General features: G+C 52.7%; 2 protein-coding genes across 6 annotated transcripts; one reads left to right on the top strand and one right to left on the bottom strand.

Moving 5' to 3' along the window:
* Window positions 1-779: 779 nt before the first annotated feature.
* PCYOX1L (prenylcysteine oxidase 1 like) lies at window positions 780-13,163 on the top strand. The gene is made up of 6 exons (XM_059061367.2): window positions 780-1,058; window positions 5,252-5,458; window positions 7,290-7,464; window positions 9,194-9,405; window positions 11,595-11,735; window positions 12,206-13,163. Exons 1-6 carry the CDS (start codon window positions 800-802, stop codon window positions 12,862-12,864), a joined length of 1,653 nt encoding a protein of 550 aa, XP_058917350.2. The 5' UTR covers window positions 780-799; the 3' UTR covers window positions 12,865-13,163.
* Window positions 7,144-23,757, bottom strand: IL17B (interleukin 17B). 5 transcript variants are annotated; one of them, XR_010840318.1, is made up of 5 exons: window positions 22,173-22,367; window positions 19,021-19,310; window positions 17,684-17,786; window positions 16,002-16,215; window positions 7,144-7,495 (listed from the first exon to the last, which is right to left on the bottom strand). XR_010840318.1 is itself a non-coding variant. In XM_067032113.1 (4 exons), the coding sequence occupies exons 1-4, from the start codon at window positions 22,302-22,304 to the stop codon at window positions 7,681-7,683; spliced, it is 534 nt and encodes a 177-aa protein (XP_066888214.1). In that variant the 5' UTR covers window positions 22,305-22,367; the 3' UTR covers window positions 7,660-7,680. The 5 variants fall into 5 exon arrangements, 4 of the variants coding, with proteins under 4 accessions (XP_066888214.1, XP_058916932.1, XP_066888215.1 ...); XM_067032113.1 differs by lacking the exons at window positions 7,144-7,495; window positions 16,002-16,215 and adding an exon at window positions 7,660-7,689; XM_059060949.2 differs by lacking the exons at window positions 7,144-7,495; window positions 16,002-16,215 and having other exon boundaries at window positions 17,494-17,786; window positions 21,395-22,329.
* Between the last annotated feature and the right edge of the window lie 356 nt (window positions 23,758-24,113).

The following is a 24,113-nucleotide window of genomic DNA, read 5'->3' as shown; positions in this document are numbered from 1 at the left end:
TAGTAATCTAGACTGGCCCTGTTAAGACTCACAGAGCTGATTGGAAACTCAGATCTATGCCCTTTTACTATTCTCCGAGTCCCTTCCATTTCTTCTCCTAGCCATAATCTGAATAAACATGAAATTTCCTTATTTTATCCTGATACTCATCCCCAATTTTATTTTCTGCTAGAGGAAATCTGTCCTTCATAGTGTGGTAAACTAGCCACAGTGAGCTGCTCTTGTTTTCCTAGAGGGTGAAAATGGGAGCTTATCCCTTCCTTCCTACCTTTCCTCCCCTATGAAAGGAGAGTGCATGAAACTCTTACCTTTTGTTTTTAAGTAGAAGGCAGAGACATAAACTGTATGTCAGAACTGCAAATACACGTAGTAACTAACAGCAGTCTTGAAAGCATCTGGCCTTGTTTCAGCATACGCTGAAACAAGTAGCGTCTAGACATCCCGACTACATGACTGGTCAGCAGTTTCCAGCACTTGCAGTCACTGCCAAGTGATTTCACATCCCTTATCTCACGTGACTGCCACAATCACCTAGAAAGGCAGAGCAGGGAAACAGAACGAGACACAGACAAGGCAAGCTACAGAGCCACTAACGCTCAGAGGTTGGATTTGAACCGCTATCGTCAAAGCTTCAGTTCTTTCTCCGCCGTCAATCCCCCCGGAGCTGGGCCCTGGTGCTGAAGCTGAGCACTCGAAGCGCGCACACCTGCGCCGGAGCAGGACGAGCCAGCCAATGAGGAAACCGTATCCAGGAGGCGGGACGGAGAAGCTGCCAATGACAGAGCCTGCCCCCAGAGAGATGCGGCTAATGAGGGCCTCCTACCGGAGAGGAAAGGGTGCTTGTCCAATGAGAGGCTGCGACCAGCGAGGCTGGAAGGCGGAACAGCCAGTGAGGCGCCGGGCCGGGGCGGGGAGGCCATCGCCAACCCGCGACTCCCCGAGACCCGGCGTGCTGCCCCAGTCTCTGCCCGCCATGGCCCACGCTGCCCGGCTCTTCGCCGCGCTGGCCGTCCTCCTCGCCGCCGCCGCTACAGGCGATGCCCGGCCCAGCAAAATCGGTGCGGGAAGGACCGGGTGGGGTGCTGATCTGGGGAGGGCTGCGAGGGAAAAGGGTTGTGAGCCGGGAGCCTCTGGATGGGGGAAGGGGAAGGCAGCTGGGCGAGGGAGGGGTCCTTGGTAGAGGAGCTGGGTGGAGGAGAGCCTAAGCACTGCTACTGGGCGAGGAAGGGGACCGCAGTAGGCAAGGTGCTGATGGGGAGGGAGGCGTGGGCTTGTGTCCAGGGCTACCTGGGGCGGAAAAGAGGCTTGGGGCAGGACTGGTCACCGATCTTACCGGAAGGTCCAGGGGTACTGAGCATCTGCCGTGGACCTGGCTCTTTGCCAGGTGCCCCCAGGACAGAAATTCTGGCCTCTCTGGTTGACGTCATTCACACAGGTTTCTTGAGGGTCGTCCGTGTAGCAGGCACAGTGCTCCACAGTTCCTGTGTGGAGGAGAAGAGACTGCAGAATACAAGGAAGTTAGTCCTAAGGCTGAGAAAGCACTGTGAATACAGAGGAGGGGCACTTCACCCCAGTCTTTGTGGGCTCTGGGAGGGCTTCCTAGAAGTAACATCTAAGCCAAAACCTCATGGAGGGTAGGAGGCAGTTCTAGGGGAGACAGAACCCATGATAAGTCCTTTGGGGATAGATTTGCTGAATGACAAAGTAGGGAATTTTTAACAGCAGTCTTCTTACTTATTGCTTTCTTTTGAAATTTTCAAACATAGACCAAAGTTGAAAGAATTGTACAGTGATCACCTGTATACCCAGCACCTAGATTCTGCCGTTAAGAAACTGCTACTATATTTGCTTTATCACATACCTATCACATGTGCATTAATCCATCTTACATTTTAATGCATTTCAAAATAAATTGCAGACATCATGACATTTTGCTAAATACTTCATCATGTATATAATTGACTAGAATTCCATGTTTGTTTATACTTTTTTCCTCTTAACATTTGTCATTTTAACTCTACATGAATCAAAGGTTTTCAAGTCCCTTGTATATAAAATTCCCATAGGCAGAGATGCTGGGCTTCTGGTGTGAAGGAGAAGGAGTCCCTAATCCACTAGGCTGCCCTCTGTGCACTCTAGGTGGCAGGGAGGGATGACCCATGGGAGCACCACAGACTTAATAGGGCCAGTGCAGTGCTAAGGTTTGGAGTACCAAACCACAGCTCAGGCCATAAAGGGTTAAGACAGGCTGAAGCGTGCCAGAAATCAGTTTGGGACTGAACATTTAGGGTTTTCAGAGGAAAGAGAATCCTGAGGGCTGGAGTGGCCAGAGAAGGCCTAATGGAGGAGGTGGATTTGGAGCCAGGGTTTGAAGGATGGGGAAGAATTAGGCAGGCAATGTCTTGAGATGCAGGGCCTCCCCCATCTCTTGGGAAAGGGCAGCAGAGCAGGACATTTCCCACTGACCAGTGAAGAAGGGGCAGGGCCTCCTCACAGCTCTACCATTTCTGGCAACGCAGAACTTGCTGCCTTCCTCATTCCAGCCAGCCCTACCCACCTCACCCCAGGCATCATCAAGGCAGGATACCTGGCAATGCCATGCTGCCCTGTAGCTTTCCTGATTTTCCTCAGCCCTCTGACAAGAGCCTCTGTCTGTCGTTGGTGGTTTGGACGCTACCCACAAGGGGAACGAGGAGCTTCCTATTAAGATGGCTTAACCCTCAGGCTGCTGCATGATCAAATCTGAACACCTCGGTGTGGCACTGGACCCTTTTTCTTTTTATTTATTTATTTTATTTATTTATTGTTGGCTGTGTTGGGTCTTCATTGCTGTGCGCGGGCTTTCTCTAGTTGCAGCGAGCGGGGGCTACTCTTCGTTGCCGTGTGCAGGCTTCTCATTGCTGTGGCTTCTCTTGTTGCGGAGCACAGGCTCTAGGCACGTGGGCTTCAGTAGTTGTGGCACACGGGCTCTACAGCACAGGCTCAGTAGTTGTGGCGCACAGGCTTAGTTGCTCCGCAGCATGTGAGATCTTCCTGGACCAGGGCTCGAACCCGTGTCCCCTGCATTGGCAGGTGTATTCTTAACCACTGCGCCACCAGGGAAGCTCACATTGTACCCTTTAAACTCCCCCATAGTTCCACATGTGACCTGCTCATGCTGTTCTCTGCAAAGAATGTGTTTCTGCTCACTGGCAAAGCCTATTGTCCTCCAGGGTGGTGATCAACCGTTGCTTCCCTGTGAAGCCTGGGGCCCACACCCTCAGGCAGAATTCATTGCTTCCTCAGGATTCTCTGGAATCCTGCTGTTGCACTTGGTCACACGTTGTCATTGCTAATAGTGCATGAGTCTGTCCGCCCTCTCCCCGCCTATGCTCAGGGGAACAGGAGCTCTCCCTGTTTGATTCATCCTATGTCCAGCACATCTTACCATAGACAAGAGAGTGGGTGTCAGTTTGTGAGTGTTGAATGAGCTGACTCTCAATGAGGTGAGGTCTTCTGCTTCCCTGTAGTTCTTGGGCAGCTTCCAGGCCTTGTGGTAGCAGTTTCTCTGGGGGAAAAAAAAGGGGGGGGGGTAATTTGGGGCTTGGTCGAAAATGGAAGTGGTAGGGAGCACATTGGTTTAAAAGGTTAAGGGCATTCTTGGAAGTGGCTTTGTAAACACTGAGAAGAAGGACGTAGTTTGTTCTTTCAAGATGCAACAAGAGTGAGCTCTACTGCCTGCCAGGATCTGGGGACATAGGGACCTGCCCTCAGACCTTAACAGATCATTTGAGTATAGTGTGCCATGGACTAGGCCAGGGTAAGGAGAGTGCTGTGGGACTATGCAGGAGGGACACTTGTCTTAGGCGGGTCAGGCAAGCCAGCTAAAAACTACATATAAGGGCCACAGAGGTCAGTGAGGCAAAGGGTGACAGAGCATTTCTGACAAAGGAAGCAGTGAGGACAAAGACACAGGCATGAGAGAGCAAAGTCCCATGCTCCACAGCAAAAGAAGTCAAGACAGACAAGAAGGTGGAGTGTTGCAAGGGTGAGGCAGGGAATGGAATAAGTAAATGGAGCCCAGATCATAAAGAACCTTGTATTTTTAACTTCTTGACAGGAGCCTGTGGTCTTAGGGTCCAACATGGGTCTAGTAAGGACAAATCACACCAGCTTTATCCCATTCTCTTTTTGAGTAGGTTACAAGACTGTCAGATGAGAGGAAAGCTGTGTCTTAGATATGTGGTGGGCAAAAATTGTGGGTAGCATGGCCATGCATTTCAGTAGTCTCATAGCTGCTTTACTGTCCTCTCAGTGCTATGTAATGGTTACTATCTGTTTGGTCAGTGGTTCCTAGCAGCACCTCAGAGCCCTGTCCAATGAAACGCTTTTCTCAGTGACTTGGATGAGACTATTGATGGTATATGAACCAAGTTTGCACCTAACAGGAAGGCAGGAGGCATAGTAAAGACAGTGGGTAAGACCCAAAAAGATGTCAACGAGCTGAAACTTCATAACAAGAGTCCAAACCAGAATAGATGTCCTATATGGTGATGACTGACCCATCACAGGGTGAATTCCAGGCTCTGCAAACACTTACGTGTCAGTTGGGAGGTTGCAATAGACCAAGGGTTGGCTGACTTCTTCAGTAAAGGGCCAGAGAGTAAATATTTTAGGCTGTGCTTACAGTCTCTGTTCCAACTATACTCAACTCTGCCTGGCATGAAAGAGCCATCGCCAGTAAGCTAAAGAAACGGCAAGGCTGCATTCCAATAAAACTTCAGCTTGCAAAAACAGGCATCTGCCTAGATTTGGCCCTCGGGCTGTAGTTTGCCAGCCCCTGGATTAAGGAGTGGATTCCAAATACAAATCTAACCTAATGTGCCTGTCGGTGACCAGGTTTTCACCAATTCGCAGTGAAATAAAACTAGGGACAATGTAAAGAGTCTATAAAAAACTAAACTTATACTTTCAAAATAAGCATCCTGAATTCTGAGATTCTTTCCTTTTCCTTTGCTGCTAACTTGTCTTTTTCTTTATAAAGTAAGGGTTATAGTAGGTGGCAGTGTTCAGGTTGACCTTTGCTGTTTATTAATAGCTTTACTAAGGACAAGTCTGCAGATTTCCTTTTTGAGATGTTAAAAGCCTATGAGATGCAAATAACTGGGAACCACCAGCCCAGGAGGCTGAGAAGGCGACCTGAGAAGGTGACCCGCAGTCTCATGCCCATGCTCTGTCTCTCCCCACGCCTGCCTCCCGGGCCTGCTGACAGCCGTGGTTGGAGCCGGAATTGGGGGCTCTGCTGTGGCCCATTTCCTCCAACAGCACTTCGGCCCCCGGGTGCAGATCGACGTGTTTGAGAAGGGGACCGTGGGCGGCCGCCTGGCCACCATCTCAGTCAACAAGCAGCACTACGAGAGCGGCGCCGCCTCCTTCCACTCCCTGAGCCTCCACATGCAGGGCTTCGTCAAGCAGCTGGGTGAGTGCACCGTCCTGGGGCTGGCGGCAGCCATCGGGCCCTTCCCAGATTACCCTGATGGTCAAGGCCGGAAGGTCATATAGCCCAATCTCCTCGTTTTACAGATGGAGCAGCTGAGACCAGAGAGGGGAAGGAACTTGCCTGAGGTTACACAGTGAGTTAGTTGCAGAGCCGGGATTAGAACTCAGGTTTGACCTCCCCCCCAGGCCAGTTTCTTTCCCTTTCAGTTTGCTGCTTCTCAGTAATCATAATCATAATGGCTTCCACATGGTGTGTGCTTGCCAAGTACCTGGCATCCTTCTAGGTGATACATAGGCATTACCTCCAATCCTCCCTACCAGTCTGCAAGATGGGTGTTGTATCCCCTCCCAAGGAAACTGAGGCTCAGAAAGCATATACACCTCGGCTAAGTCCCTGCAGCTAATAAGTGAGAGAACTGAGATTCAACCCCAGCAGCATGTATCAAAACCACAAATACGGGGCTTCCCTGGTGGCGCAGTGGTTAAGAATCCACCTGCCAATGCAGGGGACGTGGGTTCGATCCCTGGTTCGGGAAGATCCCACATGCCGCGGAGCAACGAATCCCGTGCGCCACAACTACTGAGCCTGCGCTCTAGAGCCCACGAGCCACAACTACTGAAGCCTGCGTGCGTAGAGCCCGTGCTCCACCACAAGAGAAGCCACTGCAATGAGAAACCCGCACACCGCAGCGAAGAGTAGCCTCCACTTGCTGCAACTAGAGAAAAGCCCACGCGCTGCAACCAGAGAAGGCCCACGCACATCAACGAAGACCCAACTCAGCCAAAAATTAATTAATTAATTAATTAAGTTTTTTAAAAAAATACATATACAATTGGATTTTCCATTTCTCAGAAGTGATCCTGTAGGTGTACCCACAGATGTTCAGAGTGGCAGGCACACAAGGTTGTTCATTACAGCATTGTAATAGCAAAAAGTTGAAAATATCCCACCTGCCCACCCCCTGGGATCTGAGATTAAACAAAGTATTGTTTAAGTACACAGCCGACTGTTCAGCAGCCAGAGTGAGGAAGTCCTGTAGGCCCAGGTATAGAACAGTCTCCAAGACACATATGTCAATAAGGTGCAGACCAGTGTATATAGTATGTGGGGGTGAGGGGAGGGATAACTCAGAGATATGTACACATTTATAAGTGTTTTTGCACAAAATATCTCTAGAAGGATGCTGAAGGAATATTCTTACTGGTTGCCTCTGGGTAGGGGAACTTCGTGGCTTTGGGACAGGAATAGGAGGGAAAGAAATAAAAACCCGTGACTTAGGGCAGCTCCTATAATCGCTCAGCCTCACTTTCCACATCTTTACCTGGGGGTGCTAACACCTGTTCTGCCTCTCCCGAGGCTGTGAGAAGATGAAGTGAGATACGAAGACCCAGTGCTCTGTAAGTTGTAGAGTGCAGGCAGTTGCCAGGAGCTGTGATTCCTTCCATGTGGCCTTGGTGCCCAGGCAGGCCCTGTTGGCTGTCAGCCCCTGGACGATCCAGGATGGCATCTGAATTTCCCTCACTTGTGGCTGAGTGGATCCCTGTTGGAAAAAAATGTAAAATGGTACATTAGTTTAATTTTCATTTCTTTGTTGACTAGCCAACCCAGATATCTCCCCGGTGTATTGTATACTGTTCTTAAACAAGCAGCACAGATGCACAAACCGTAGTGTTCATATTCCCTTTAATGGAGCCGATCCATGTGCATCCTTCAGGATGGCCCCTGAATTTAAGCTTCAGGCATTGCTAGGTTCCCCTGGGGCGGGGGTTCCTCCGAAAGGGACCTGAGGGCCTCCTCCTTGTCTCCTCAGGGCTGCGGCACCGGCGCGAAGTGGGAGGGAGGAGCGCCATCTTCAACGGGGAGGACTTTGTGCTGGAGGAGACTGACTGGTACCTGCTGAACCTCTTCCGCCTCTGGTGGCACTACGGCATCAGCTTCCTGAGACTGCAGATGTGGGTGGAGGAGGTCATGGAGAAGTTCATGAGGTAGGGCTGGGTGGAGCGTGGGGAGGGCATTCTAGAAGGAGAGAGGAATAGAGGTGCCGAAGGAACCAACGTGACTGTACACTGTCCAAAAGGAAAAGGTACTTTCTGGGTGTGAGAATTCCGCCCAGGTTCCGAGCACGCCCGGCGTCGGCAAGGTGCTTGCTTAGTGCAGCGGTAGTTGGTCTCTTGCGTTATCACACTGGCATCCTCTTTCCCTCAGCTAAACTGGTAAACAAAAGCATGGGTTGCAAACTCAGCCACCTTCAAGGGCCCACCTGGGGTATGAATAAGTGAAGCAGTTGGGTGGAAGGGAAGGCTAGGGAGTGAGGGGCCCTGAAGAGCCAGGCCCCCTTCTGAAGGGGCGGCCGCTCTCTGCTCGAGCCACTGGTGGCCATGGGAGAATGCCGTCTTCCAGTGTTTCAGAAGAAGCTGGAAATCCAGTTATATGTGAAATCTCCCAGTTTTTCAGTGTGCACAATCAATTCATCTTATAAGGCAAATGAAACATATCTGTCAGCCACAAGCAGCATGTGGGCCACCATTTACAAACTCTTCTGTCCCCCAGTCCCACCATGAACAAACAGCTTTCTTTACCACCTGCCTCCTCCTTGGGTCCTGGACCCCTCCCCATCAACTCCAAATAACGAGGACAAGTGGTCTGTTGTCACCCTGTCCACCTCTCGTAATCCACTCACTCACCAGGCTGGTACCCAGCTCTCCCCCACAGTCCTTCCTGAAGGTTCTCCCTGTTTCCTGGCCCAGATGCAGAGGCTGCAGCAACAGACACTCAGTCGTGGTCTCTAGGCCTCATTCCTGGTTTCTGGCACTTCTCTGCTCTTCCCACTCCTGTAACTATGCTTTTCATGGCACTTCTTCCTTATATTCTCCAGGTGTCCCCAAAGTCATGTCTTCACTCCTCTTTCCTCTTTCTTATATTTTTCTCTCTTGTCAATTTCATCTAAACCCCCAGGGCCAAGTTCTCCCTTTTGTGGGAGACAGCCTCTACCTGTCAGCCCCCAGTTTCCCCTTAAGTTCCAGACCCACTAACTAATCAGTTTCTAATGCTTTGTGGACACCCCCATCTGGGTGTCATGTCCATAACCAAACAACACGTTTACAGAGCAGCCCAAGCAGAGGCAACTTTTCAAAGGCCAGCTGTCCGAAAGTCCATCAGCAGATGGTTCCAGGCAAATGCCAGACCCTGAGATTGGGGGAGTTGTGGGAGAACAAGCCATTATCGAGGGGGTGAGTGGGAGGCCTGCTGGACCGAGCCAGACAACTTTGACATAAGGCAGTTGCCATCGGGTCCAATGCGGTCCTAGAAGCCACTTTGCGCAGAGCCGAAGTTGCTGGAAAGGGGATGTGTCAGTGGGAGCAGGCATAACCCACTGCTTGGCAGTCGCAGCTGAGTGAGAAGAGGACTGTGACCTCAGGCAGGGAGTGGCTTGACAGGTGACATGTTTGTCATTCAGCAGAGCCACGAGGTGAAGCCAAGTCTGGTGGGATTCCAGAGTATTTGCCCTTCCCTCTGGGCTGTCCCTCTAAGTGAGACAGGCTGACCACAACCAGCGAATAGGCCAAAGGTACCATAACCAGCCTCCTCTCCCACCCACTGCATGGAGAGGAGGGGCAGGTCCCTGCTGGGCCCCCTCAGGTGCTGTGACCCAGCAGCAGGTGGTCAGCTGAAAGGCCTTTCTGCACAAGGGCTCTGGCTCCACTTGTTTCCCAGGATCTATAAGTACCAGGCTCACGGTTATGCCTTCTCGGGTGTGGAAGAACTGCTCTACTCGCTGGGGGAATCCGCCTTTGTCAACATGACCCAGCGCTCCGTGGCCGAGTCCCTGCTCCAGGTGGGCGTCACACAGCGCTTTATCGATGATGTCGTCTCCGCTGTCCTGCGGGCCAGCTACGGCCAGTCAGCAGCTATGCCCGCCTTTGCCGGTGAGCCTCCAGCCCTCAGCCTGCCCACCTGCCCTTCCCTGGCCCTCCCTGTAATAACCTCACATTTACCCGGCTCAGTACAGTGGACTAACCAACGCTGCCCCCTCTGATTCTGGCATCTATCCTCCAAGCTGTCAGGAGATGGTATTCATCCCACTTCGCAGACAGTGAAAGGGAGGTTCAGCTCTCAGGTCCTGTGTGTTTCTACCACTCCTGTTTGGATCGGTTTCAGGAGCTGTCCCGTTGAGGCCTCTGGGCCCCTGGGTATTTATCTGCTAGAGCACCGCATCTTCCCAGCTTATTACTGGGGCAGATGGGCACATGTACCACCCACCATCCTCCAGCACAGGCCACAAAAATGCCCAAGAGTCGTCAGGGCATGTCTTCCCTAAGGCATGATGACCATTCTGGGCCTTGAAAGATGCCGTAGGGTTTTACTGGGATGGTGGAGGGGCAGAGAGGGGCATTCAAGGCTGAGGAGCTACATGGGCACTCACTGACCTGCTGGGCTGTGTCCTTCTCCTCTCCCCCTCCTAACACGGAAGGCCCAGGCTTGGTCCTTTGTCCTCTTCTGCTCTCAACTACTTAGCCTCCCTTGGTGAGCTCAGCCAGTTTCAAGGCTTTAAATTGCACCCACCTGACTCCCAAATATGACCTCCGGCCCAGACCTGTCTCCAAAAATGCAGGCTCATGTGTCAGCTGCCACCCTTGTGTCTGCACTGGAAGGGCTAATGGGCGTCTCAGACTCAGCACGTCCAAACCTGAGCTTCTGATCTTTCCCCTCGAGCCTGCCCCTCCTAGCGTCTGCCCAACTTGGCTGGTAATTACTCCTTTCCGTTGCTCAAGCCAAAACCTTGAATCATTTCTTTCTCTCATATCCTTTATGTCGTATGTCAGGAAATCCCATCTGCTTTACCTTCCACATATACCCAGAATCTGACTGCTTCCTACCACCGCCTCATCCTTGGTCTAAGCCACCAACATCCCTCAGCAGGATTACTGCAACTCTCCTACCATGTCCCCCACCCCCTGGCCCCCCAAACTCAATGCATCAGCCAGATGATCCTTTTAAAACAAAAGACAGATCCCGACAGGCCTGCATGTAAAACTGTAATGGCTCCTACTTTCCTTCAAGGAAAACCCAAAGTCCTTCTAGTGGCCTGCAGGGCCCTACATGGTCTAGGCCTCACCACCTCACCACTCCCTCACCCCAGACCAGCCACTCTGGCCTCCCTGCCATGTCTCCAACGTCCCAGGCGCACTCACACCTTGAGGTTTTTGTGTGGCCACCCCTCTGCATGGAGCATTCTTCCCTGAGACACAATCATGGTAAACTCTCTCTCTCCCATGTCTCTGTGAAGATGTTGCCTTTTCATTGAAGCTGCCCCTACCCCTTCTGCCTTGCAGGTATCATCTTCTAGCAGACTGCTTGATCGACTTATTTGATCTCCTCCCACTAGAAGGCAGGCTTTCCAATGGGAACCTCTGTCTCCTTCGTTTACTGATGTATCCTTACCATCCTAGGCACTCAGCCCATTTTTGCTGAATAAATGAATGAAAAGGTTTATAATTAACAAGCACCTCCCATATGCCCAGGATGCTATTCCTCTGGCTCTTGGCACTGCTAGCTCCTTCCCACCCTTCAGGTCCTGCCTAGTTCCACCTCAGCGAGACTCTCCTGCTCACTCTACCGTTATCTTGTATGTCTCCTTCAAGATATAATTCACATAGCACACAGTTCACCCATTTAAAGTGTAGGATTCAGTGGCTTTCAGTATATTCACAGTTGTGCCTCCATCACCACAATCAATTTTAGAACATTTTCACTGCCCCAAAAGAAACCCCATACCTATAGCCATCAGTTCCCCAACATCCCCCAGCCTTCCAGCCCTAGGCAACCACGAATCTACTCTGTGTTGCTATGGATTTGCCCATTCTGGGCAGTCCATGTAAACAGAATCATACAGTCTGTGGTCTTTCATAGTGGCTCTTGCACTGAGCCTAATGTTTTTACTTCACAACATTGTGAATTTTGTTGCAGTTATTTGTGTGTGTTGTCTCTCCGTGCCCAGGGTTGGGAGGAGTCTTGGCCTGGGAGAGAGGCCCCAGTAGGATGGTGCTGGACTCTCCAGCCCACCGCCCAGTGGTTCTGAGAACCCACTGGCCGCCCTCCCTCCCCCTTTGCCCAGGAGCCATGTCGCTAGCCGGGGCCCAAGGCAGCCTGTGGTCTGTGGAGGGAGGCAACAAGCTGGTTTGTTCCGGTCTGCTGAAGCTCACCAAGGCCAACGTGATCCATGCCACAGTCACCACTGTGACCCTGCAGCAAACAGGTGAGTAGACAGAGCAGGGGCCATGTCTGCTCCATTCCTAAACAGTGAACACTTCCACCTCCTCTGTCCCTAAAGCCCTGGTTTATCACCTGCTGGGGAGTGGTTCCCAGCACTGCCGAGTGACACCAGAGGGCACTGTTGCCCCGATTCAGATGTCAGAGCCAGAAAACAGAGACTTGCATTAATCTAGTCCCATTCATTTGACCACTGAGGACTTCGAGCCATAGCCTTGCCCACGTTCCCCCAGCTAGTCAGAGGCAGAGCCAGAGAAAGAGCTCGGGTTTCCTGACTCCAGTCCAGGGCTCGCCCTGCAGCAACACCAGCACGGAAAGACTGGGACCCAGCAGCTGGAAAGCCCAGCTGCACCCATTGAGGGTCTCGTCCCCTCAGTGCAGGGCCCCAGGTGGCAGGTAAGTGGGGAGAAGCTGAGAAAGAAGTGGGCTTTTGTGCTCTCTTCCCTCTCCTTCTAGAGGGGAAGCCCTTGTACCATGTCAAGTATGAGAATGAGGTGGGCACCGGCTCTGACTACTACGACATAGTGGTCATCGCCACCCCCCTGCACCTGGACAACAGCAGTACCATCACCTTTGAAGGCTTCGACCCACCCATTGATGTCGTCCAGGGCTCCTTCCAGCCCACCGTCGTCTCTTTGGTCCATGGCTACCTCAACTCTTCCTACTTCGGCTTCCCCGACCCTAAGCTCTTTCCCTTTGCCAGCATCCTCACCACAGACTTCCCCAGCTTCTTCTGCGCCCTGGACAACATGTGTCCGGTCAACGTCTCAGCCAGCTTCCGGCGGAAGCAGCCTCAGGAGGCCGCCGTCTGGCGAGTCCAGTCTCCCCAGCCCCTCCTTCGCTCCCAGCTGAAGACCCTCTTTCGCTCCTACTATTCAGTGCAGGCAGCCGAGTGGCAGGCCCACCCCGTCCACGGCCCTCGCAGCCCCCTCCCACGGTTTGTGCTGCACGACCAGCTCTTCCTCCTCAACGCCCTGGAGTGGGCGGCCAGCTCCGTGGAGGTGACGGCAGTGGCTGCCAAGAACGTGGCCCTGCTGGCTTTCAACCGCTGGTACCAGGACCTAGATAAGATTGACCAGAAGGATTTGATGCACAAGGTAAAGACTGAACTGTGAGGGCTCCGGGGAGAGCTGGAAACGTCCAGCCCCCGCTCAAGACGGATCCCCCCTACCCCGCAGCGGCCAAGGTTTTACAAGCCACACTCACCCACAGAGCCCTTCTCTGACCCCTCGTGTGTGGAGCGTCTTTTCTCTCCAGTGTGGGTCCTTGTGACCAACTCTGCCTCTCCATCTTAAGGATTTTCACAGTGTTGCTTCTTTTGAAGGGGGAGAGTAAGACAGGGGGAAGGACATTCAAGCCAATGTATTCATTTATTTATTTTTTTTAAGAAGAAATAAAAATCCATCCTAAGCTGCTTCTGGCTTGGTTTTCTAACTAGGAGACAGTGATAACTATGAGAGAGAACTCTGAATCAATTTCCTTATTGTTTCCCCTGCCTACTCCCAACCTGTACCTGAGGCAACACCTACAATGAAACATATGTAACCAGATGGTTACAAATAGAGGGAAGATGAGAAAACATGAGACAGGATTAAAGCTCCTATTTACTGTAGGCTTGCTAGATACAAGGTACCTAGTTAAGAACTTAATAGACACCATCCAAGCCTCTAGACAACACTGCATATTGGAGGAGATGACTGGTAGGATACAAGGAAGAAACGGTTACCCCAGCAGAGCTGGCAGTATAGCTCCAAGCTTCCTGGTAACCAGTGGAAAAAGGGAAACATGCCAGGCCAAAGGAAGAGGAAAGCTTTTCCTTGGCACCTGGAAGAAGTGACCATTCTGTCCCTTAAGCAAGAGTTGAGGTGTAATACCGTGGATCTGTCTTATGAGAAAACAAGTTCCCAGCTGGTGGAGGGCAGTCCTGCCTCACACCCAAGCACTCACCCCAGAAGAGGAAGGGGAGAAAAGAAGGTGCTGAGATGGAGTTCTTCGGAGGTTGGATGCCCAAGTCGCATCCAGACCTGCTAAATCTGGCTCGGGGGAGGGCCCAGATCCCCAGGATGATACAACACTGCCAAATGACATTGACATTGTGAGTTCCCAACAGGAATAGCCCCAGCGGGCATCCAGCTAACCTCCCTCTTTTGGTAGAGATGGAGATAAAAAGCCCAGGGTGAGGAAAGAATTTGCCCAAAGTCTCTGGATGAGTTCATAGAACGGAGCTTAAATCTTGAATGTCTCCTTAAAAATTAATTGAATTCAGTATGGGGCAAAATACCCTTCAAGGAGGCAGAGGCCCAAACTGCCTCTGAAGTTGTTTTTACTATGCGGAAGTGATGGTAGTAAAAGAGATGGTGCCTTTGAAGTGCGAGTAACATGCACTCGTTGGTCATAGGAAATATGAGGCTGACACATCAGTAAGAACGCTTTTGGTTGCAGTAGTAGAAAACCAAGTTCAAACTAGCTTAAGCGATAAAAGGGTCTTATTGGTTATCATAAAACTCCAAGCACAGGGCAGGCATCAAGCACTGTGGAATGCCAGCGTGGCCTTCACTTCTCTCATGGTCAGAGATGGCTGCCAATAGCTCCCAGGGCCAGAGGGTCTTCTCCCACAGCCCCTGAAGCAAAGTCTGGGCTCTGGGCCAAATTGGGCCCCTACTGAACCAATTCCTGTGGCCAAGTGAATGCCACATGCTGATTGGCTTAGGATACAGCTACTGCACCAGTACCTGGGACACAGGCGATAAGATTAAACTGGTTGGCTTAGAACAGTCAAGTCCCACCCCTGGGGCAGAGGTGGTCTCCAAACTCCAAGATCAGAGGGGTGGAAAGGGTGTTGGGGAGAGGTACACTGACAACCAGATTCAGGAGGGGGCTATGCCCTCCTCTTCCTCTCAGGTCCAATGAAATCAGTATGTAATGACCTCTTACAGTATGTCATGGCCTGTGTTTGAAATAAGGGTACTATGGGCTGTCATGCTGTAACCAATGATCGCTGGTATTGGTCCAGAGGACCAAGGCCAGTACCAGACTTGTCCCTAATAACCACCCATCCCTCGCATCCCTAAGGATGTGTGCACAGAAGAGGCAAACCAGGGCAGACACACTTGATCCTCAGCCTGACTGCAGTGGAGCTGGCTGGTCCTTCAGAAACTTCCTTTATCTGGGTAGGCAGGCCTGAACAGCTCAGACCAAAAGCAGGCCAAAATGCCTAAGCTGCCTGCTTCTGCAAGCCCAAACCTGAGAGCTGGGTCCCACCACCTCTCTGCCTACAAGGAAAGGCCAGAAATTCCTGAAGGCAGCAGAAGGGAGCATGGGGACCAGCAGGAAGCCTTGGCCCCAGGGCCACCCTGGCCTTCTCAGGCGAGGAGAGAAGCCCCCAAGGGCCCACAGCTCTCTGGGAGAAGACAGAGCATTTGCAAAGACAGAGAGAGCCCTATAATCTGCCAAACAAAACAGGAAAGAGACCACACCACCTCAGTAGTCCCGGGTGCAACGCAGTAGACTTTTAATGCTTCACCCCTAGACTCCACCCCTAGAGCAGGTGACCCAAGCAAAATTTCAGCACTTTGTGGGGAGGAGGGATGTGGAGGGTAGAGTTTGAGGTGGGTGAGGAATAGTGAGAAAGAGAGGAATGCCTTGCTCCTGACCCACCTTTGAAGGAGCCACAGGGGAAGCTAAGGGCAGAGCGTGGGCTCCCTCTAGAGGCTTCTGTGCATGTATGCATTCATTCATTCACCAAGCCCTGCAACCCCTATTTTGCACCGGGCACTTGCTAGGTGTTGGACATGCAACGCTGAAGGAGTTAAATGAGGCCTCTGTTCTCACGGAGTGGGAGGTTCTCACCAGACAGTGGAAAACATGAAACCCACTTAGAGCAAATGAGGTTCTGGGGTAGTGTAGACCTGCCTCTCCAAAGGCCCTGAACCCCCTGCTGCTGCCTTTAAACCACACTGGGAAGGGCCAGCTGCCAGCCCAAGCTCACTAGGCCAAGCTCCTAAGTCACAGAATAGTAAAACCAGAAAAGACACTGGAGATCCCTAAATCCCACCTGCTCGTTTCACAGATGAGAAAACCGAAGCCCAGAAAGAGGAAAAGGCAACATCCGTATAAAACTAACTGGCATTTGTTGAGCATCTCTGTGTGTCTGATGCTCTGGTAGGAGGAGGACAGCCAGAACCACCCAGATGAGGAGCTTCCCCACCCAATCCCTATACCCTGGGCACCCGGAGGGCTCCCAGGCCCTTACCCCACAAAAAGGCCTTGGAGGCCATGGGTCCCTTGTGTGCAGCTGAAGTCTTAAGGCCTGGAGAGCAGGCTGCAGGGGCTTCAGAGAAGAGCAACACCCCAGGGAGGAGAAGCGGCTGCTGAAGGCATCCGCACGCGCTGGCACATGAAGTCTATTTTCCATGTGTTTGGAACCAGGCCGAAGCTTCCTGGGGTAATTTTAACCAGTATCCACTCTAGAACAATACCAAAAAAGGTAAGTTACTTGCCAGCCCAGACAGGCACATACCTAACCACTGCCCTTTCATGAATTAGACCCTGAAAACATTCAGAACTAAAGCCGCTTCAGGCACTGAAGTTAGAGCAGCCAAGCAAAGTATTCCTATGCGGGCTGTTGGCCCTCTTATTGAAATTAACTGTAAAGTGCCAGCTATTCTTACCCTCAGAAAATAGCCTGAGCCCCTCAGCTGTCTTCGGAGAGGGAAGGTATTTTTAGCCCCTGGAACAGCTGACTTAGGATTTGCTGCAGGAGCTAGGAGGGCAGGGGAGGATTGAATTGCAAGGGGCTAATGGGAGAGAGGGTCGGAATTAGCATCCAGGGGTCAGGAGCCAGCAGGGGCTTTAGGGCAAGTCAGTCCACGCTGCCTTTTTGATCAGCAAAGGGTCTTGGTGTAAGCCAGTAGTTCTCAAATCGGGGTCCCCATACCAACAGCATCAGCGTCTCCTGGGAAACACTGCGTTAGAAAGGTGAAGTCTCAGCCCCCGCCTCAAACCTACTGACTCAGAACCTCTGTGCGTGGGACCCAGCAATCTGTATTTAAACAAGCTCTTCGGGGGATTCCAGTCCTAGCTATAGTTTGAGAACCACTGATACAGTACACCATCTAACCAGATCCCCTTGTGGATAAGGCTGGATGAAAGAATGATCTTCATTAATGTTCTCAACTCTTGAGTGTTTGTTCAAAGCCAGGAGTCTCCAGCCCAGAAAGACATACCCACATGAAAATTTAGGTGCTCACTGGCCCAGGTTAAAAACCCCTGCTCTTTGGCAACCTGGAGACTCTTCTCTGGATCTAAGTCTGACATGCAGAGAATCTGAGTTGAAAGAGACTATATACATCATCGACTCTACCCAAAGGAGGAATCTGCTCCACAATACTCTTGAGAGGCTCAGCCTTAGCTGGACACTTCCAGAGACAGGGAGCTCACTGCTTCTAAAGGGCCTCTTTGCAATGGCCCTTGACTTAACTGGGGAGAATCAACTCTTGTTCATTCCTAGATAGGTTTATACCAACAAAGCTCCAATAACGTGGCTGAAATATTGGCTTATAAACCCAAATTAAAGAAAGTAACTGTCCTAAATGGTAGACATGAATGCAATATTTTTGTAATAACCCATCTCAGTGCTGGAGAACACTGGGTAATGGAAAAATCCTCCTTCACATTGATCGAAATCTACCTCCCACGCGGTTTTGGCTTCAGAGCCACAAGGAGCAAACCCAAAGTCTTGCTTTCCAAAAGACAGCCTTTACTTTTCATTGCCTTGCTCGGCACGGGGGTGCAGGGAGGGCTGTCTCAGAAGATGCAGGTGCAGCCCACGGCGATGGTCTCCATGACTGCGCGCTGGCGGCAGGGCCCGGTGCGTGGCGGCAGCGGGCAGAGGCGACGACGCACAGGCACCTGGCTGAACACGGGCACGCTCACCATGCTGCGGTCCTCCTGCATGGTGAAGGGGTTCACGCAGCCCAGACATAGGCACCGCGCCTCCGGCAGGTCTGCAGGAATGCGGCTAGGGTCATGGTTGATGCTGCGGGAAGGCAGGAGAGAGCACAGGGCAGAAGTAAGGTTGTGGGAAAGACAAATTGGTGCCCACCCCCGATGCCCCTGCCTTTCCTAACCCAGGTTTTGATTGCACAGCAAGTGCTGGAGGAAAGGCTTTTGGACCTGCAGCATCAGCATCCCCTGGGAGCTTGTTAGAAATGCAGAATCTCTCCCTACCCCAGACCTCCTGAATCAGAACCTGCATACTCATAAGATCCCCAAGAAAGTCATGGGCACTGTAAAGTAGAAGCCCAGCTTCGGAGGATCTTTATGGACACTTCCAGTTGCCACATTCCAGGTATGGGAGCCACTGGCAACACGTGGCTTTGAGCTTAAAATAATCAAAATTAGCTCCCCAGTCACACTAGCCACATTCCAAGTGCTCAGTAGTCACATGAGGCTAGTGGCTACCATACTGGACTTTACACTGTCACAGAAAGCTCTATTGAACATGCTCTTCTAGAGTCTCAGGACATAAGTTGTGTGGCTAAAAATCTTTGGCCTGGGTTCATGAGTGAGGACCCTTCAGGGTCAGTCCTTTTCTTCTCTATTCATTCTCCACATATACACATGGCCCCTTCTGTGTGCCCAGGTGGTGTGCTGGGAAGTGGAGCTACAACAAAGTTAAGACACCGCTCCTGTCCCCTAGGGGCAGCAGGTCTTGATTCCCAAGCCCAGCTGTGTATCCTAACCATGTGGAGATGGAGATAATGCCACTTGCTGGGCCTCATCCCTGGAGATTTTGATTGAATGGGGCATGAGAATCCTTAGATGATTCTGATGCAGGCACTGGGATGGTCCCAGTCTAGTGTGAGAGACAGATGTGCACACAGCCAACTCAGTACTGCCTGGAAGTGCTGTAACTAGAGGTGTGTACAAGGCACTCGGAGGTGGAGGACGTGACATTTGGGGAAGGCCTTGCAGGCCCTTCACTGGAGACTTGGAGAACACAACAGCAGTGCCCTGCATGGATATCTCATTTAATAACAAGCCTATGAAGTAGATATTATTATCACCTCCACTTATAGTTGAGGAATCTGAGGCTCAGAGAGGCTAAGCAACTTGCCCAAAGCCACACAGCCAGTAAAAGGCAAAGCCAAGATGCAAACCCAGGCCTCCAAATCCAAGGTCTTAGCTCTTACAATGACAGGGAGAGTGGGCAAGGCATCCCCTCCAGCCCCCAACACACAGCTTACCCACTGCTGCCCAGCCTGGCCTACCTGTAGCCCCAGGGCGACAGGCTCCTCTTGTTGGACAGCCACAGCTGCAGGTTGACCTCACACTTCCTCTTGGCCGGCTCGGAGCTGTTCCTCAGCTGGGCCACCATCTCCCCCAGGTTCCTCTCATATTCTTCCATGCGGGCATATGGCTTTGCCCGGGACACGAGGTCCAGCGGCACCTGGTGAGGCCCAGGGGCCAGGGTCCCAGGCCGCCCTTGCCCCTTCCTCTTGCCTTTGGGGTTCCTGGGCTGGCCCAGACCCAGGAAGATGGAGATGGTGAGAAGGAATAGCTGGGGAGGAAGGCCACAGGTCAAAGGCGGGAGCGCCAGGTCTCCCTCTGGGCTAAGATTTGGGGCCCAAGGAAGGGGGAAGGAAGAGGCAAGGCCTCTAGCAGGGCCACCCTCACCTGTCATGCCCTGGCCCGATCCCACCAGCCCACCACATGTGTACAGATGCACATATGCACCACACTCATCGCTAAGTCCTGATGCACCTCTTAAGAATCTCCCAAGCCATCTACTTCACTATCTGTACCACCAGCCTCCCCTTCTTGGACAGCTTAACCAGCCTCCTACCTGGTACCCCACATCCTCCCCTGGCTCCTTCCAATCAATTCTCCACACCCTGGCCAAGGATGGGTGTTTGAAATGCAAACCTATTAATATCACCGCCCAGGCCAGCCCTCTGCTGAGTTCTCCTCCCTCAGATCACTCCTGGCTGCGTCTCACACCGTGCTTCAGCCTCGGGCCTTATCGCCAACCTTCCTCTCCCCGTGCTCCTTTCTGCGCAAGGACCTTGCACAGGCTGTTCCCTGCAGAGTCCTGTCTCTCACCCCTCAGGTCTTGGCTCCAGTGCCACTTCCTTAGGGAGGCCTCTGTGGACCTTCTTGGGCTCCCAACACCTGATGCCTCTTACGTGACTGCAGTCTTACGGTGCATACATGTGATTCTTTTATACGTTGGGCCCACACCTAGCACAGGCTCCATGAGGGCCAGCATCGTATCCCTTTCCACACACTGCCTTGTTCCCTGTGTCTGCACAGTACCGGGCACTTAGGTATTCAGTAAACATTTGCTGAGCGAATGAATGCCTGTGACCATCCCTGCCCATCTGTCGCTTACAGTCTGGCAAGGAAAACAGATGGCGAACAAGAAAACGTGCACCTAAGCCTCGCTAGCAGCATTGTGTGGATGGGACCACACAGCGTGTGGTTAGAGAAGAGCAGGGCCACCCGCTTAGCCTTGTGGCAGTGGGGTGGTCTTGCAAAGACTTTCTGGGGAGGGGGCATGTCTGGTGAGGTTTGAAGGATAAGACAGAGGCAGAAACAGGTAGAGGGAGAGCCTAAAAATTGTATGGGGTGGGGGAAGGAAAGTGTGAAACGAAGTTTCAATTGGTTAAGAGCTTTGCTGAAAGGAGGCTGAAAAAGAGGCTGGGAGATGCAGCTGGGGAGGTGGGCAGGTCATGGCCAAGGATCCCTGTTGGCCTCCATGACAGCTTTGCTCCCCTCGTCCACACCCCAACCCTGTGCCTGCCTGACCCCTTGTCCACCCTCACCCGACGCCATCCACATCTGGGAGCATCAGGAAAGCCTCTCACTCACCTGGGAGAGGACCTGGGAGCCCAGCAGAACACAGACTCCTCAGGACGCTGGGAGAGAAGGGCCAGGACTTGGGTGGGGGCCAGGGCTGGTCAGAAGGGAGGACCCTCTAGGGGGAATTTCATCTCCTTGTTGAACCTAGCCAGGCTCCCACCTGCCCTGTATCCCTCACCCTACTACCCACACGGCCTGTGCCAATCTACCCAGCCGGTCTTGACCCTTAGAAACAAGTTCCGGCAGAGCCCCTCTCAGCAGAACCATTTCTTGGCACAAAATCCATGACAGATTCAAGTGGCTGAATTCTTCCATTTTGGTCCTAGATTCTGCTGCAGAAAAATGTCTGCATCTCCCTAACAATAGGCTTTCTCATCCGAGCTTCTCACACGGCGTTCTTAAACTCTGGCTCTCCCTTTATAGGTGGGAAACAGAGAAACAGAAGGACTTGCCCAGGGTCACACAGCCTGGATCTCAGGACCCAGAGACTCTCTGGAAAAACCCCAATAACGGAGATGGCCAAGATCTCCCCAGATGCCTTTGGCCTAAAAGGGCTTCAGTGTCACGGGGCTGAGCCCAGCTCAGGAGCCGAGCTACTGGCCATGGCTGAAGCCTCTGAGACCCGTCTCTGTTTCCTTCGTGTCCTGCGGGAGAGGACAGAGGGAGAACTCACCTCTGCAGATTCCAAGCTAAACAGAGGCTGCTATTAATCAATAGAGAAGAAGTAACGAAACATTCAGGCCCTAAAAAGGGATGGGGGTGGAGTGGGGACTCGTCACGTACCAGGTTGTGTGGCCAGTCCATCCTGCGAGCCAGGCGATCGGCCTGCAGCTGCCACCCGCCTGGAACCCCAGATGCCTCCGCCAGGAGAATGGCAGCAACAGGACGGCGCGAAGCAATTATAGCTCGTCGGGGGGCTGCCCGGGGGAGTGGGTGGGTGGGCTCGTCATCGCCTGGGAGCCTTGGGCCCCCAGCTGGCTGGGCCTGGCGCAGTGGCAGGCGGTGAGGGGCGTGGGGGCAGGCCAGGAGCTGGGCCGAGGTGCCCAGGGGCTGTTGACTGAGGGACAATGCCCTGTGTGTCTGATGGGGCTCTGGCGGGTGGCACCTCCGCCTGTGGCCTGCGGCCGGCCGCCCAGCCAGCACCCACAGGGCCGCCTGAGACAATCGGCTTCGTTAGTTTGGGGGATGGCAAGGGGGCAAGGGTGGAGGAGGGACAGACTGTCCCTTGGTCAGGAGATCAAATGTTCTCAGAGAGAGCTAGCCAGGAGTGGGACACAGGCCCCATCTCCCAGGGAAACAGCCTCAGGCACTCTGGCCTCAGCCAGCCTCAGGTGAGCTCTGTGGCCCCCAGTACACCGGTAGTTCACAGGAGGGGAAACTGAGGCCAGACTGAAGAAGAGACTTGTCTAGGATTATACAGTGAGTGAGAGATGACAGAGCTGGGGTTCGTATCTGGTCCCCATGTGGGGCTTTATCCACCACCCCACTCTGTTTTTCTTGGCATATTTTCTGCACAATTCTGGCCTGCTGTGAACATGTTTCTGAATCTGTGTGCTCTTACGCAGGCCAAGTCACAGGTTCGTGAGGACTTCACGGCCGGTTGTCCTGGCCTTCCGGATGCAACGCTCCCCCTCGTGTAGAGAAGGTCCCCACTCCAAGGGCCTGCCCCTGTGTGGCTGCTTGTGACTTCCATTCTCTCTCAGCCTCAGTTTCCTTCTCTGTAAAATGGGAGTGGTACCCAGGAATTGACAGTGGCCTGGCCCATTTCTCCCTGAAATCTTTCTGAGTCTCAGTGCCCCCATCTCTAGGATGGGGATGTCATAGTAGCCACCTCTCAGGGCTGCCACAAGGAGTAAGGGAAATAACCCATATTAAACAACTGGCACGGTGCCACGTAGTATGTGCTCAATAAACACAGCTGTTTATTATGAACGTTATCATTATAAAATAATTGTTACTGGGAGCATTAGCTATTCTATTAGCATCAGAGCAAGCACGGTTCTCATTGCTCAGCCAACTCTCCTTTCTACCCCCTCGGGCCCACCCTCATGGCTGAGGGACTTCTGGGCTTCACAGGCTCTGGCCACAATTTCATGAGCTCAGGTGACCCCAGGGTCAACACATCCTGGAATCACGGGCTGAACGGACCAGCCCTGCTGGTCTGGATCTCTCCCCTTGAGTGAGCAGCCCAGCTGAATGTGAGCGAGCAAGTCCCCCGCCAGGGAGATGGAGGAGGGGTTGGAAGGGGGTGTGAAGAGGACAGGGGAGGGACACCATGAACAGGCATCCAGGACTGCACCGTCCTACTCAGGGCCACTCTTGGCCATTTACAGGAATCACCGAGGGGAAGAACGCAGGGTGCAAGGCGCTCCTGAATGTCACAAGATTAATCTGTCCGGGGCAGGTTTCCACAGCATAACTGAGACGCTGGCTGAGGCTCGAGCTCATGAGAGATACCACCATATTTGGTCAAATACTAGACAGGGCTCTATTCTACCACTGGAAACTCCAGAGGGAGGGGGACTCTGAAAATACTTCCTCAAGCAACAAGGGCCCCCAGTCCCACCCCAGGCTGTCCCTGCTCCACCACCACTGTCCTTTGAACAAGTGAAACAGCCAGCACGAGGGGGCAAACGATGGGGGCAACCTGGCTGTAACCTGGGCAGCCTGCTTGCTGTCTCTCTGCTGCTGCTGCCGGTGGGGTCCAACAGACACGCAGCTGGGGGGACACGTCCCTGCATCCGCAGAAAGGTGGAGAAATTAAAAGATGGGGATTGGGCTGCTAGGGGCTTCCTCTGCTTCTCAGGACCCCTGAAACCACCACACTGTCCTTACCTGCTGGCGACACACACTGCTGGCTTCCGTCTCCCGAAGACAGGACTTGGCCGCCTCGGCTTCCAACTTCACATAGATTCCAGGGTCCTGGGCCCAGAGTTCTGATGGGGCGGGCCCAGGAATTTGCACCTTAACAAGGCCCCAGTCTAGGAGCTATAGGGGTCCTCACCCATCCCCTAGCTCATTCCCTGCCCCACTGCCATTCTACCACAAGGAGACCAAGGCCCAGGGAGGGACGGGCCTTACCCAAGCTCACACAGCATGTCGGTGCGAGGCAGGGTAAGGCTGGTTTGAGCACAATTCAGTCTTCTAATTCTTACTAGTTTTCTCCAAACTTTATACATACAGCTCTGGGCTGGGCTAGGCCTCTTGGCTGCTTCAGAGGGAAACTAGGAGCCAGGCCAGTCCCTCTGGGAGTCCCAGAGCCCCGTCAATGTGGAGGGGGATCTGTGTGTACCCAAGCAGGTACAGAGGGGAGTCAGGATGGGCCCAGGGACCAACACTGGGTGTCCCATTCCTGGGCCATCTCAGGCCAGGAAGGAGCCCCATTCTTCCAGCCTTGGTTTACAGAAATCATCAGCCCTGAAGGATATCCTGAGGGTGAACCCTGGCCAACCACTTAGAGACCCTACTCCTCAGGTCAGAGCCAGGCCTGAGGGAGGCATGG

This window comes from Kogia breviceps, chromosome 4, assembly GCF_026419965.1.
Source record: "Kogia breviceps isolate mKogBre1 chromosome 4, mKogBre1 haplotype 1, whole genome shotgun sequence".
In the NCBI taxonomy this organism is placed as follows: domain Eukaryota; kingdom Metazoa; phylum Chordata; class Mammalia; order Artiodactyla; family Physeteridae; genus Kogia; species Kogia breviceps.
Note: the sequence above shows the minus strand (reverse complement) of the source record. Positions and strands in the feature narration are given on the sequence as shown.

Excerpts from the sequence above, each read along its gene's own strand:
- PCYOX1L (XM_059061367.2), top strand. The coding sequence starts at position 800 with ATGCGGCTAATGAGGGCCTCCTACCGGAGAGGAAAGGGTGCTTGTCCA. Across the intron at positions 5,459-7,289 it reads GGGCTTCGTCAAGCAGCTGG|GGCTGCGGCACCGGCGCGAA; the intron begins GTGAGTGCACCG and ends TTGTCTCCTCAG. Across the intron at positions 11,736-12,205 it reads TGTGACCCTGCAGCAAACAG|AGGGGAAGCCCTTGTACCAT; the intron begins GTGAGTAGACAG and ends CTCTCCTTCTAG.
- IL17B (XM_059060948.2), bottom strand. The coding sequence starts at position 22,304 with ATGGAAGTCACAAGCAGCCACACAGGGGCAGGCCCTTGGAGTGGGGAC. Across the intron at positions 19,311-22,172 it reads GAACCTGTGACTTGGCCTGC|CTATTCCTTCTCACCATCTC; the intron begins GTAAGAGCACAC and ends CTTCCTCCCCAG. Across the intron at positions 17,787-19,020 it reads CTGTCGCCCTGGGGCTACAG|CATCAACCATGACCCTAGCC; the intron begins GTAGGCCAGGCT and ends GCCTTCCCGCAG.